Genomic DNA, 15,418 nt, shown 5'->3' on the forward strand with positions numbered 1-15,418 from the left:
CTCGAGCCTTACCTGCTGCTGGACGCTGCCCAGGGCTCAGAGCTGTGACAATACCTACCCGCCAGGATCCGTGTGATGATCACCAGCTGGCTTCACTGAGCCTTTGGCTTTTGTTTAATAGCAGCAAGGTCCAGATCTGAGCAGGTAACCTTGAGGGGAACGGTTCAGGGACCTGCTCCCAGCCCCAGAGTGTGCTGCAATGGCCTCCTCAAGGCCCCACTCTGAAAACTCTGCCCACCTCTTCCTGGGGCCCTGGTCCCTCATCTGCTGCCAGCCCCACCAGAGGCCCCAGGCTCTCCTGCATAGCCAGGTCCTGCCTGCACAGGGCAGGCGTGAGCTCAGCCTGGCATCACACGTGGGGAGCAGGCATGCACTGAAACATTTCCTGGCGCCTGCAAACAGGTAAGGAATGGGGTACAGTGACAACGACCACAGCCCCATGCCCTGCAGTGGCACCGGTCATGGATGCTGGACTTCTGCCCAAGGTGACTCTGACATCTGGAAGCTGTGGGAAGACTTTTCTCCTGCCTGTTGACCAGAGCACAGCCAGAGATGAACTCTTCACTGCTCGCTTTAGCCACATCCCTCTGACTGCCACCCTGCCACGCCACGGTGGTTCTCAGCCTCCCTGGGACACCCTGGTGAGAGACACCATCGAGGCACAGCACGTGCCACAGCCTGTGCCACAGGTCGGCGTGGTGCCTCGGCAGGAGCCAGCTGTGTCAGGGCTGGGGGGACACTCCTGTCCCATGCCAGCCGGGGCTGGGCAGGTCCGGAGGTGACACGGGCACCATGTGGCCGCCTTGCCTGGAAGCTAGATCCCAGCGCGTGCTTGGGAGCTGCCATGTGAAGGGTCTCCGGGAAAGATCCCTCTGGGGCAGTCCCAGGAGAGGCGTATCCAAGTGGGGATGGGGAAGAAAAGGAGGCACTTTGGAAGAAAGGAGGGGCCCATGGGCTCTAACCTGCAGCGAGGGGGTCCCGGTAGTGGTATCCAATGCTTTCCTTACCGCTGCGCAGCCCACCATGGCTGGAGAGCTGCAGTGCCCTCTCAGGGCAGTTCCAGCGGTCCCAGGCAAACTGGAACTTGCATTCCTCGATGCCGCTCTGCGCCCCAGCCGCCACGCTGCTGGAGTAGATGAGATAGGCCTAGGAGCAGAGAGCAGCAGGTCAGGAGGGGGCATGGTGCGAGCCCCGCTTCTGCCTCCACTCCCCCCACAGCGTTAAATTGCAAAACCGAGTCAGGACGCGTAGGCCAGCATGCAGGGACAGCCCCAAGGGTGACAGGTTGGGAATGTCACCAGGCTGCTCTCAGGGCCCAGGAGAGTCACCCAGCAGCCCTAGTTTCTATCGCAGGCAACACGAAGCTGGCGAGGCCCCAGCCGCTTCCCGCGCAGCGTGGGGCCGGTGCAGGCACAGCCTCCCTGCTCTGCACCGCGGGTCCTGCTGCCCTCAGCTCTAGACAGGAGGTGAAGCACAGTGCAAAACACTTGGAAGAACATGGCCCCGGGCTCCCCAGGAGGCTGGCCTTCAACTGAAAACAACTTTCATGCCATCTTACAAAGACAAGATGTGCAGAGCTGAGGAGGTCTCTCAGGTTTGGCTCCCCTGGGGAGCAGAGCTTGCCACCAGCAGCAGCAAATGCATTTTCTGCTGTGCCAGGTCAGAGCCAGAGCCTCCTGGGGGGAGAAGGCTGAGCCATCGGCTGTTAGCCATGTTAGGAGATGTGCCAGCCAGCCCCTGCAGTGGGGAACCCCTGATCTCTCCAGCAAGAGCAAAGGCAGAGCCTTCTCCTCAGAGCCCAGGGGCTCCGGGCTGGCAGGCACCTCAGCCTGCCTCCTCCTTCACTGTGGCCCCAGGGGGACAGCCAGAGCTTTAGGGCAAGGTCGCTCCACCATAGCACTGAGGCTGTAAAAAGAGCTAGGTGGGCACGGAGGTGTTCCTGTGGAACGGGCAGGACAGAAATCAGACAAATTTTACAACTGGTCCCGTCTAGGAAAAAAAAAAAAGCCTCTGAAAGAGAGGTGCAACAAGGCAGGAGGTCAAAAATACTGAACAAGGTCTTGGCAATTCCTGTTGTGCTCCCTGGGAAGTGCATTTTGCAGGCCCTACAGAAAGAACCTTTCCAGCTCTATGAATGTGGGTCCTGATGCTAACCTGATCATCAGGAAGCAATATATGACAGCTGAGAGCCTCAGCTGCTGCCAATAGACAAATCTCCAATATCTGGCCACAACCAGCTTGAAAGGACCCGAGGGCCAATTTTTTTTCAGGGCTGACACAGTCTGGGGAGTTGCAGCTCATTTCTGGTCCTCCTCTGCCTTGTTGCTGGAAAGCAGGGGGTGAGGGGAGCACCGGGCCGGGCTGGGTGGAGGGGAGTGGGAAGGAGGAGCCCCCTGTCCCTGGCTTTAGCAGAATCAGGGACAGAGATCAAAGGGATTTCTCTTACCTTGGGGCCCGTCATCAGGAAATTATTCACTGACCTGGAAGACAGAGACAGTGTCAGCAGGGAAGGGGTGATGGCAGAAAGGCCTGGGGAATGCCTGGCATCCCAGGGCTCTCCTCTCACCCTGCGCGCCCCCCCGCCCCCCCGCAGCCTGCTTGTCTCCTGGCTGCAGGCACTTTTGGTCTCCCCCCATCTCCTCTCACTGCTCAGGATGGTGCCCTCTCCTTCCTGCTACCCCACTCCCCGAACCAGGCTGTGCTGGGCTGTGGCCCCCTTGCTGCTCCCTCCTGGTGCTTTCCTCTGCACAGCTGCCCTTTGTACCGATCTCCCCATTTTTTTTAGTGCTTTCCTCTTCTCCCAGCCTTGCCTTTTACCTTACCAAACTGCCGCTCACTTAACTCAGGGTAGCATTGCCCCCTGCCCCAGGAGCTGGACCATGTGCCAGCACTGCTCTCCCTGCTGGACCACACGGAGCGAAGGAGGAGGTCATGCCACACTCCTTCACAGCGTGCATTCTGGCACCAGCCCCCCAGGTCATTGTCCCTTGCTTTCCTGTGGTGCCAGCTCTGGCTGCCCATGCTCTCCTCTTGGTCATGTCCTGGTAATGGCTGAGCACAAACACACTTGTCCTCCCCATCCTGCTGGGCACTGCATGGGGGGGGGGACTGGGGGTGTGGGAAGGGGAGCGGTCCTAGCCAAAATTAAACTTTTTGCTGTTCCCAGTGGAGGTGTGGAGGGATCATCTCCAGGGGCCACAAGGTAGTGTGGCTGGTCTCTGTCCCTTTCCCCAGGGCTTGCAGAGCAGAGCCAATGCTGGTCAGTCTGAGTCTCTTCTCCAGCAAGAAAGACTGTTTTGGTGCCAACGGGTCGGTCAGTGTGAGGGCTCCATGTGGTGCAGTGACCACCATCAGGGATCTGGAGAATGGCTGGGTGAATCCAGCTTAACTATGTCACGGCAGAAAGGACCAAGGCTTTCAAAAGGCCCAAGAGCCAACCCCAAATATCCCTAGCCAGAAATGAAACAAAAAAAGGGAGGTTTCTCCTGCAAACACTTCACTCCAGTCTCTCCAGGCTTGCAAAATAACCCTCATCGCTATTTCTCATGGGTGACTGGAGCACCTTCCCTGCCGGCACTCCAGAAAGATGGGTGAGTGCTGTTATCCCCAGGGGAGGATGCTGAGGGCAGAGAGGTGGCATGAGTGGATGGAGACCTTGCAGTGACTGAGCAACTGGGAAAAAAGCTAGAGCACACGCTGAGAGAAACCAGACTATTCAGCTGCTTTTCAAGATGATGTTCTGCTCCAAATGCTGGATGTCCCCCAGTGAAGGGTGCCTCTCCTTTTCAGCTAGCCCTCGCAGAGCATCCACCCACACTGTCCCTGCAGCACAGCAGCATGCTCTGCTTTGCAGTTGGGCTCCCCGCCATGCAATGATGCTTGCTGCTTTTCTAGCTCCACTCCATTCCCTAAAAGTACCAGTACCTGGGTGGACTGTAGCTGGATGTGGGGGAGAAAGGTGTGGGTTAGGACAAGGTTTTTCCTCCCTGTGTGTTTTCAGGCGATGCTGTCTGGAGCCACAGGTACCCTTGATAAGGGAGAGAAAGGCACTGTCCTGTTGTGCTACAAATCCATCAGAGAGTATGGGGCATCTCAGGGTGGGCTTGAGTGCAGGCAGAGGCAGGCACTGCTGTGCCAAGCTGAGGGACAACATGCTGCCATGCTGCAGCCCTGCCATGGACACAGGGAGACACCAGATGCATGAGAGATTTCGACAGGTTATTTCCTTGCCCTGGAAAACTGCCCCTGTGGTCAGCAAGCCTGTTTTACCTCTGCTAGAATTGCCCTCATGGAGATCCTCTCTGAGATATATCACAAAAAGCAGGTCTCATTATTTTAGCTTGGTCAAAATGAAAAAAAAACCCTGATTTTTGCTCTTACCTCGCAATTTAGAAAGACTTGAGAGAATTAGTCTGCAAAGTTTCACTCTGGCAAGTCTGACCTCTTTTTTTTTTTCTTCTTTTTTTTTGTGTGTGCGTAAGTGTGTCCATGTTGATGAAGCTTACTTTGGGAAAGATTCCTCTGGGTCAAAACCGGAGGGAGAGGGCTGTTGCCAGGGCACTGTGAGAGCAGGAGATCCCTTTGTTCCAGGCCTGGGATTCAGACCCGGCTGCGTTCCAGCCCCTGTGGGTACTTTAGCATGAAGTCGATGGCTGTTTTGCAGAGGAATTTTCCTTTGGGAGCTGCTTCTGCATTGTACAGCTAATTAAATATTTCCTGGGACTTGGAGAGACAGCATCTGTAGCAGGGTGATTAGAGCATTGGGTGACCTGAATCACACAGGGCCATGAACCTGGGGCTATTCAGACTGTGTAAGCTCCATGGGTCCCCATCCTAATGCAACTGGGTAGCAGCATGAACAAGTCATTTTTCCATCTGGTTTCCCTCCTGTCCTTTGCCTTGACCTTAAGTGCTTTGCTACGGGGACCACACTCAGGATGGTGTGAGTGTGAATCTGAGCCCCTGATAGCAGCTGTGACAAAACTCTGCTAAAATGCCCCTGTGCAGGCAAGATCTAGAGAATTGCAGGTCCTCTCTTATCTTGTTTTTGTGGCCAAAACAAGAGATATATCCCATCTGCATCGCTTCCCACCTGTGTAGGAAAAGCCAAATTCACAGTGCGCAGGAAGGATTTGCTTCAAACCCTCACTAGCCTCATCTTGGATTAGGAACATCTGAGCCACTGCAAGGGTGGCTTTTGGAGGAGGATGATTATCCACAAGTTCAAGGTTTACAGCAAAGCAGCCTGTTGGCAGGTGTCAGTTGACATAACTGCATTGAAGCAGAGCATCTGATTCTCCCAGGATAAACCTCAAGGTTCACAAAAAGGCCAAGTTCAGGATATGCCAATTCACCATCTGCAGCTGAGCAAATGGTACAGTAGCAATTTCCCAGCAGGATATTCTAAACATTTTTATTAAGTCGGAGAGACAGAAGGCATTTTCCCTGAGCTATCTGATCAACAGGCAGGCATGCTGCTGGGCAGGTTTGTGGGACTTAGACAAGTAAAGGATTCATTTAGACGGGTACACTTAACCCCCCCACATTCAACTCCTGCAGCTACAAGTAGATTTGGGAGAGGTGGCAACAGGACTGTTGTATGGCTGAAGGCTAGCTAAATTTTTTCTTACTTATGCTGAGAGGGAAGGAAAGATAATAATGGAGACAAAAATCTGTGTGCTTTGCCTTTGCTTGTATGATCTAGCTAAGAAAAATGCATGTCTATTCTGGATATAGTCTCCAGCAAAGGCAGAGTAATTAAGCCACTTTTTCCACATATGTTGACAATACCGCTAGAGTCACCTCTGGGCTGCAAATAGGAATCATTCTGAAAATGAATCTCTCTTCATTTTTGTGTCTGTAGCGTGACTTTTATTTATTTATTTCTACGGATTTTCCGTACCACTAAAAAGGAAAGTCGAATGTAATCCTAAACTAGCTAGCTAGCTGCACCCACAACAGAACCAAACCAGTCCCATTCCCATGACTTCAGTGTCACCACACTAACCCAGAACTTTTTGAAATCACACACATGAAAGGAAAGGCTTGAAAATATTTCTCTCCTCCCAGAAAGTTTACAGGGTTTCCAGCTATCTAAAGCCTTTCCCTCCACCTTCGAACTCCAGGACAGCATTACATGGACATGGAGCAGTGACAGACCTTAGCAGGTTGAGAGATGAGTCCCACTGAACTCCTCAGCCCCCTCCCAGCCCATGCAGGGCCCAGAGCAGGACACACTGCTTCCCTTGCTGCTACTCTGTGCATCCAGGTAAAAAGAAAATCTAGGGCAAGTGATTTTCATTGCATCTGGTATTAGGAAATTATCTCAAGGCTAATGAATATCTATAGCAGGAGGTCTCCATCATAGTTTTATTGAACCCAAAAGCAAATAAACCTGCCAAGCAGCTGCCCCATTATATTTTACGTATACCAAATACTAACAAGCCTCTGATAATTTCTGCTCAGTTACAACTTTAACCTGTATCAGCACTCCCCCCCCGCCCCCATCCCCAGTTTAATGTGCCCCAAGAGCCTTATCAAATCTCTGTTAAAGTATTTGATACCTTATCACCCACTCATGCTACTGTGCTGCTGGTTCAGCTCTTTAGAAAATTAAAAAAAAAAAAAATCCCATCCCGTATTTAGATCTTTACTGTCATTATTGTAAATACAGAAAATGGGTACAATTTCACTCGGGATGTGAGTTTTGTCCTCAAGTACAAACTCCCCCAAGTTACTAGAAAATCAATGATACTGAAACCTAAAGGTGATCCCACAGCTAAAGTGTAAAAAAACATGTAAAAACAAACTGCTGCACTAGAGATTGTTACATTATTCCCACGAGATAGGAGACTGTGAAGCAATTAATTAACATTTTAAGCTTTACTTTTTTTTTTTTTCTTCCTTCATTTCTCTCTTATTTGTTATATTTATTTGGGTTTTAGTTCCTAAATGTGGCTCTGATATTTTGCTTATCTAGAAACACGCTGATCATTCAACCTAGCTGACACGACAGAATCTAATCTACGCTCAGAGAAGGGAAATGGCCACATATATACATAACAAAATTGTGGTTGATCTGTATTGCCCCCCCCCCTCCCAATTCTTGTGATTAAATCACAGGAAGAAAGAATCTTACTGCATTTTAAGCTGCTCAGTCAGATAAAGACCGGGAAAAATTTCAGGCAGGATTATTCTATGATTCCCACAAACCTTGCTTTTTTCTCTTCAAGAGTTAAGGGACAGGGTCTGTAAAAAGATCATTTTGAATAAAGTTTTCAATTTTCCTTTCCTTCAGAAAATCAAGACCTGTGAGCAACATGTGGAGAGAAGCAGGTCTCTCTTGATCCATAAACTTTTCTCTTGGATAAAAACTTCTGAAAGGCAGACAGGGAACTTAGACATCCAACTTCCATTGAAAATGCCTAGAATTTCTGTATTTAACTCTACTTTGTGCTCTGAAATTACTCAACTTGGAATGGTTTCTTTAAAACATCAGTTTCTTTTTTTATCTTTTAAAGTATTCTAAACCTGTTTGTATTGAGATAAGCAAGGCACACACAGAGGAGGAAAAAAAACCCAATAAAATCAGTATGAGTTCCTGCCTAGCCTTTCTACGTAACGTACGTATTCCCCTTGTTTCAGAAGGGAGATCTATCCCGAGTTTGCTGCTCTGTCATGTTTAGCCATATGCAAATTGTTGCACATTGTTTTAATGAAGGGAGTAGAAAAATCTCTGAAAGAAAATAAATTTCACTCCTAGTCTAACAGGAATGAGTTCTCGTTTACTCTTGAGTTTCTCTTTTCAGTAATTTTGATTTCTTCACCCATGGTAATAACCCTAGAGATCTGCTATGGGAGAGGCAGGGGATTTTAGCGTCTGAACAGGAAAAGACTTTCTTTGCTGTTAGAGATAAGTCTGTAACCCACTGAGCAGATTCTCTGTGGCATCACAGAAACAGAGAATAAAGTTTGGATGCTCAGTAAAAATCGCATAGGAAAAAATACCTACAGAGCCATACATTTGAGTCCATCTCCATTTGGGCATGGGACAGACACACTCCGCAAGGAATGATACAAGACTTAAGGCAAGTGTAATCTCTTTCTGTTTGCCCTTATAAAGTGTTTCTGGAAAAAAAATGCAAAACCACCCATAAGAGAGAGCAAGGGGCCCACAGGAGATGACTGCAGGTTTTTTGGGGGGGAACTGGTCTGGTGGGACCCAGGTGGTTGGGAACCAAGCTATAACAATCTCTGTATCAAAAGCTTCTCCCCAGGAAATCCTAATACATGAATTTCAGACATGTGTAATCCTGACCCTGTGCCTGCCAAGGCACCCGGGTCCCAGACTGCTCATCCGGAGGGATGCTCCTGTGGATGTGACTCCCTCCTGCCGGCTCTGAACTCTTAATCGGGGACTGTCCTTTTCAGGGAGCGCGGGAGAAGCCCCACTGGATTTGATTAAGACAAGACACAAGCTGACTGCGAGCCTTTGGAAAAACAGAAATCCCTGGCTCTGCCACTGGGTTGTCTTCCCAGTTGGAAGTGAGGGGTTAGATCCTCCATGTCTGCTTTCCTCTGTTTTACCCCAGCTCATCATTTGGCCCATTTAGTTATTGTTGGGACGTGTGGGACAGAAGGGGGACTTTCTCAGCTCTAACATCTCTGCCAACGAGTGTGTTGGGACTTAGTTAAATACCTGGTCCCATTAAAGACCAGAACTGAGCTAAGTGGGAAAGAGGGGGCATTTAGGAAGGTGAAGAGGAATTTCCTTAGGGTGTCCGGGAAGAGCACCTGCCTGGGACACAGACCAAGGTGCTCTCAATACTCACCAAGCACAGCAGGATTGGAAGAAGGGAGTGAGGAAGAAGATGCCCAGATAAGGGTCCATGTGAAATACAAAATCCAAATAAAGAGGGAGAAAGGAGATCCTAAAAAAAACCTTGGGTACCACCACCACCATCAGAGAAAAAGAACAAAAAAAAAAAAAAAAAAAGAAAAAAAAAGAAAAAGAAACACAACAAAATTAGGGGAGGGTTGGAGTTAATTTCCACCTGGCAGTCCTGGTGTGATGAAGAGGAATATGCCCCCTGAATCTCAACTTCTGCAAAGGGTAACCAATCCTAAAGTAAGAGCTAAAGGGGGTTGGTGAAATGGAGCTGCAGAACTTCCTAAGAAGAGATTATCTACTTAATTAAAGATTTTTTTTTCCCCTAAGTCTTTCAGCCAATCAGGACTCAAGTGCCAGAGAGAGATTGAACTGATGAAAAGAACACCCCGGGTTCCTCGAAGACAAATGCACCACGAAAGGGATAAGAGGGAGGTAAAAGGGGGGAAAAAAAAAAAAAAAAGAAAAAAAAAAAAAGAGAGAGGGGGGGGGATAAAGAAAGAGACAGCAAATCCCTTAAAGTAATCACTAGATTCAATCTCCACCAGCACTGCTTTGCCTCTCCATCCCCTGCAAAGGCAACTGGAAGGGTTGCTCGCGGCGCACGCTCACCTCCTCCACTGCTGGGGCAGGAGCACCCTGGGGTGCGGGCTTGGGTCCATGTCACCTGTGCCCGCTGCCTGCAGGCATGCAGCGTGCTACAGGGACAAAGCCAGGGAACAGGCACCTGAATGTCATCGTCTCTGCCTCAGTCTCCCCTGAGAGTCAAAGAGGAACTGGGGCCAATTCCCACCTCCATCTGCTCCTCCTCTATCACAGAGATCCACTCTTTCTTCCCACCTCCTGTTTGCAACACACTGCAGTCACTCTGGGAGAAAGGCCTCAGAATAAACCTTCCCATTCCCCCGTAAGTTTTTGCTTTCAGAGTTTCCTATGCAGTGCATGGGGGGGGCCTTCAGCTTGGGAGGGTCAGCAGTGTCCCAGTGAGGGCTTCTCCCAGGACAAGAGCTGCTGGAGCTACTTGCAAGTGCATCCAGTCCGTGCCTCCTGGCCACGTGGGACATCCAGGTCAGCATCACACCATCCACGGCAGCTGCTCCAGCTGGCTCCAGCTCAGCAGGACCAGCTCTGCCACCCTGTCCCACAGCCGCAGGAGCATCTTCTCCGCAGCACATGGTAGGCTTTTGTGCTGTGGCCGTAATCAGCTAAAAGACCTGTCAAACTCAGCTCAGGTGGGGTGCAGCTGCCAGGCAGGAGGACTGGACCAGGGCAGGAGTTGAAGGGGAGTGAGACCCCACAGCAGAGCCATCAGGCACAGCTGGCTGGAGGCTGAGCTCTGCTCGGGGCCACTGCGGGTGAAAGAAGGTCCCTCCAGCTGGCACAGTCTGGGGGAGATGTGTTCTTGGCCAGGCTTTGGCCACCCCGTGCCCAGTCCAGCTGGGCACCATGGATAAACACTGCCTTTGCCCAGGGCACTGCCCACCCAGGCAGCAGGGACCCTTGCCCCAAGCAATGTGCAAGCACCTAGGTGAGGAGAAAAAGCAGCTGCCAGCAACTAATCCCAGGGCCAGCTGTGCCTCCCAGCTGCATCCTATTACAGCAAGGCTGACGGTATTTGCACTAATTAAAGCCCCAGATCCTAGAGCTGTGAGCATTTTAAAACCCAAGGTGTTACTGAGAAAAAGCTTGCATATTTATCCAGAAGATAAGCGCCAAGAGACTGAAAGAGGGAAATAAGTCCTTTAATTATTTATGTATTTGTTACATTGAAATAGAATGTCAGTGCTGTGATGTTTAGCACAGTTTAATGGTTTTCGTGGCCTAATTCAAGCACCAGTAGTAGCTGCGCTCTCCCTGCCAGCAGAGGCTGTCCCAGACCTGGTGCAGGGAGGCTGCAGGGACCAGCTGCAGAGGCTGAAGTTGCTCTGGGGAGCCGAGAGGCTGCCCAGAGGCTGAGTGCCCTGCGGGGGCTTAGCCCCACCAGGACAGTGCCCGAGGGATGCTGCCACCCTGCAATTGACATTGGTTTCCAACAGCAGGAGGAAGCGGAAGACTTTCCAGTTATTTCTTGTAAGTCTCCAAGTGTCTGTTTTAGGACTCTGAAACCAGAGTTTTCTCATTCCTCAGGTCTAGCAGCAACAGCATTTTGAAATCATGCAACACTTCAAGCATGTCTTGACCAACTGGAAAGGAAGGATGCCATTGGGTTTTCTGGGGTGAGCTATTTCTGTTTACTCCAGGACAAATTAAGTAAGGATTGCAAAAATAAGGAAAAAAATTATTGTAGGTGGAAGAGGAGGATTTTTTTTTTTATTAGCTGTTACAAGAGGCAGCTAGGCTTTCTTCCAAGCTCAGAGAAGCACCAGCAGCACCAGGGTGCTTCAGAACCAGCAGCCTCCCCAGTCAACTTCTAACTTCAATTAAATGCAACAGTCACTTTCCCAGAAACAAGCATATTTTTCAAGCCAAAAAGGCTGGAGGCAAAGCCTGAAACAAAACGGTCCCAAACATTTTTCGAAGCACTTAATTACAGCTCTCAAAGGCTGTTTAATAGACTCTATGAGGTACTCCCCAAAGAAATGGGATGCAAAATTGTTTCATAATGTTCCTCAAATTTTGTTATTGTTACAGACAAAAGTGCTGTAAATTTTCTGAAATGGGCCCAGAGAGCATTAAAATACATTTTATGGCCAGAAGGGCTGGTATGATATCTCATCTGACCCATTAGCCAATACAGTTCTCTACTGAGCTTTGTATTGAATGCTGTAATTTGTGTTTGATGATTTGCTCATCTCCCAGAATGGCAGGCAGGGCTTGAGGACAACGGAGGATAGAGAACCTACCACCATCTGTGGTAATTTTTTTTCAGTTTGTTAAAAAGATAAACTAAAACATTAATATGTTTAGGCTTAATTTCCAGAGTACAGCAAAGATCTGAACTGTTGTTAAAAAGCTTGTACAAGCAACCATAGAAAAACTAAAAAATAAAGCCTCTAACGCTCTTGCTGCCTTCTGCCCTGGCGCCAATGCAATTGATGGATATGAAAAATGAGATTGAGAAGTGGGGGTAAAAATTCCAAGTCTGGTTCACAGATATCCCAAAAGTCTCTTGGTGTCAATGCAAAATGCCCAAAGGACAGATTTTTATTTTTTTTTAAAGGTCAAGAGGGAATATGAAGTCTCTTCATTTATAAAATATGCAAAAAGTGTGAGATCAAAATAAAAAGACATTAACGTTGTCTAGGAAACACAGAATTCAACCCTGAAAGAGCAGAAAAAGTCTCAGGAAGGTCCGGCTCCCCAGGGCGGTAAGCAGATTTCAACTGAATTGCCTGCAGCTTTGCCTTTTGCACCAGCTAAATGTGGCTTTGATAGTGCCTAACACCTGTCAAAGCAATGCCCCAGCACCCCAAGAAAGTGTTCAGTGTTGCTTGCAATCCTGCACTGGACACGCCCTGTGTTATTTTGCTCCTACAGTCAAGTAGTTCCAGAAACAAAGCCAGACAAAGGCTGGGGAAAATGAACAGCTTTTATTAGATCGACTGATATACAATGGAAGAAGCAAAGACGTTTTTTGAGCGTTTTGGCTCTGAAAAGGCAGGAAAGGTGCTGATGTGCCCAGAGACTTGTCTGTTTAATTGGGTTTTTTTAGATATCTCAACCTGAGATTGTGCCGTTAAGGATGGTGTTGACACGCCAGGACACACAAACAGCCGCGTGACCTCTTTGCTATAAAGCTTTACTTCATAGCCTTTCTGGTCCCTAATGCATGGTTCCTGCATGGGTGACATGCTGAGCAGCCTCCCATAAGGTCTGCTTGTGCTTTACCAATACTGAACGTACCCTCATTTTTGCAGGTTCCCTCACGGATCGCGCAGGGACAGCCCACTGCAGTGAACTGCATGACTGGACACATCCATCACATCTCAGAGAAGGTGATTTCTGCCAGACTGTGGGGAATGGCAGGAGGGTCAGATGTTCAGGCTGTTCTTCAGCTGCTCGAGAAAAGCTTAAGGTGTGCACATGAAACCAAGAAAATTATGTCACATCAGAAGGGTCAGAAATACTGCCGTGGCTCCAGAGGGTTGGTTCAAGGCATGGACACCTACGCAGCGCTTCTGCATCCTGCAGTTCTGTGTGCCTCAGTGAAACAGCTCCCACACTCTTCCCATTTTACGGGATGCAAAACTGAGGCCCAGAGCTGGGCAGCGGTTTGGGGATAGATCCAGCCTCCTGTGCCCTGGCCCCAGCCTCCATCTGATGGGTCTGATGTTCAAGGCAGGCAGTTTCAAGGCAAAGGTCCCTAGGGAAACATCCTCTTTAGCCATGGTACACAGAAGTTGGCTGTGCCCTGGAGCAAGGGAGCTTAGAGCAAGCACTTCAAAAGCTCTGGTTCATCTTTAGCCTGGGCTACAATGATTCCTTTATCGCATGTTCTCAGTTACAGTGCTAGAGGATATTCCCTCTGAATGGTCTTGACTTGTCATGCCAGTGACTTGCACAGGCTCACACTGCGCCTGATAGTATTTCTGTTGAGAGCCCAGAAAACAGGTATGGGCCCAGAACATCGTGTTCCAGCACCCACCAAACCAGGCAGCTGAGGACTGTGGAAGGGAAAGAGACAGAAGCGCTGAGAGGTGGGGTATCTGGGGGTGAAAATCAAAAGAAAGTAAGGGGTGATGGGCCATTAAAAAACAAACAGGATTGCCTCGGATAAAAGGAACAGCAAGGGTAGGAGGGAAATTATGTACAGTACTCCAGGAAGGTGTAATTAGGAGAAGCAGGACTGAGCAAGCTGAAGCACATTCCTGGCTGGCTGGCAGGAGGTGAGATAACCCTGGAGGCGAGAAGGACCATACTGAGTTCCCAGGTCTAGCAACATACCCTGGCCACTTGCCAGCCACACCTTGCCCCTGTCCCCATGCACCTCGAAGAAAAAGTGCACTCCTATGCAGAGTGGCAGCTGCAGTGCTCCCCAACACGGCCCTTTGGGGACCAGAAGCCCAGGCCATGTGCTACTGCTCATCCTGGGCACAGCTGCCATCATCCAGAGAGCCTTGCTTGGGCCACCATGGACAAGCTCAGGGTCACAGGCAGTAAATGTCACAGCCATCAACGCAGGTGGCTCTACAAGAGGAGCCTCTCTTCAGCACCCACAAGGGCTCTGTCTCTCAAGGGGGAAACATGTTTAGTCCCTGCACACGAAGATTTGGAGCATGGCAAGAAAAAAAAAAAGACAAAAAAAGAAAAGAAAGATAAAAGGCAGAGATACCCTGCTGTACTGGACAGAACGATTACTCACTGGAGGTGTAAAGGGCTATGGGTTTGAGAGGTATGTGGAGCTCAGTGGACCAGAGGATGAGGTGGGTAAAGCAGGAAGATGGCTCAGCAGCATGGTGTAAGTAATTGCTAGCTTGTGTCTTTGGCAGACCTGAAAAACCCAAGAAAAATCTGCACAGGAGCTGCTTAAATGGGTCTACTGTTGCACCAGGGATACACGTTCTGTTTCTCTTTCAGGCTCCCTGTGCTCCCCTCAATATTATTGTTATCAGGAATATTTGAATACAAAACCACATTTCAAACCGAACAAAATCAAGCCCTTTTATTAAGAAAACTGCCCAGTGACATGCTTTGACTTTGTTTTAGCTGAAACCATCCCCAAGCTCTGCAGGAGTTGTAAATAACTCCAGACGACTTACTACTGGATATCCTTCACCCAAGTGATTTTGCTCAGCTCTAGTGCAGACAGACTGACTTATTTGGAGCCCCTTTAGTAACACAGACTGGAGGAGGTTTAGCTGAGGGTTTTACGCAATCCTGTGATCTTTTTCATCTCCAATTTGCTACGTGGTCTAATGACCATGCAGTGGCACGCATAGCTCTGAATCATCCTGTAATTTATTCCTCCGGTGAGCCAGCTCACTGCTTCGGAGCCGGCAGATGGTGCTCCTGGCTTGTCCTGAGGCAGGCTGGGGCTCCGTGCTGCCGCTGCAGAGTATCTCTGGGTCCGTGCTGCCGCTGCAGAGCATCCTCGGGTCGCAGGGGTGCAGGGGAAGCGCCCGTGCTGGGCACTGCAGCATCCAGCGCAGCCAGCAGGCTCTGCAGCAAATCTGGGCTTAAGAAATCTCCTTTCCTCCTGCCCCCTTCTCCAGACCAAGCACCCTGAGGCCTCAGCATGGGTTAGGTCCAAAGCTGATGATGAGTGGTTCGGTGCCGCAGTGTGCCATGGTGCAGCTGCCCCTCACCGCAGCTCACCACCCTGCCAGCCAGCCACCACCACCACAGTGAGTCTTTCACCAACACTCAGCCTTAGCTGGGGATGGACCTGGTGCTCAGCAGTCCTTGGCAGGGAGGTGGATGTACAGCATGCACAGAACATTGGGAGCCACACTTTTTTGCTGATGCACCCCCAACGGGTCCTAGGACAAACCCTAAGGTTGGGGGCCTGCAAATCTGGCTTAGCTCTTTGCCCTAAAACAGTGGTAAAAACTGCACTGGCTTAAGTCCAGGGAGGTCCTTCCTCTTTGCCTG

The 15,418-nt window shown here is 49.7% G+C and overlaps 1 protein-coding gene across 1 annotated transcript in view; it reads right to left on the reverse strand.

Annotated features, from left to right (window-relative positions):
• The window catches only part of WNT8B (Wnt family member 8B), a 42,391-nt gene that overhangs the window by 8,671 nt on the left and 18,302 nt on the right, over window positions 1–15,418 (reverse strand). Inside the window, 2 exon segments of the mRNA XM_080400964.1 lie at window positions 1,008–1,146; window positions 2,447–2,480. Of these exon segments, the coding sequence (XP_080257090.1) occupies window positions 1,008–1,146; window positions 2,447–2,480 (173 nt within the window).

Source organism: Falco punctatus (genome assembly GCF_963210335.1).
Source record: "Falco punctatus genome assembly, chromosome: 9".
Classification (NCBI taxonomy): domain Eukaryota; kingdom Metazoa; phylum Chordata; class Aves; order Falconiformes; family Falconidae; genus Falco; species Falco punctatus.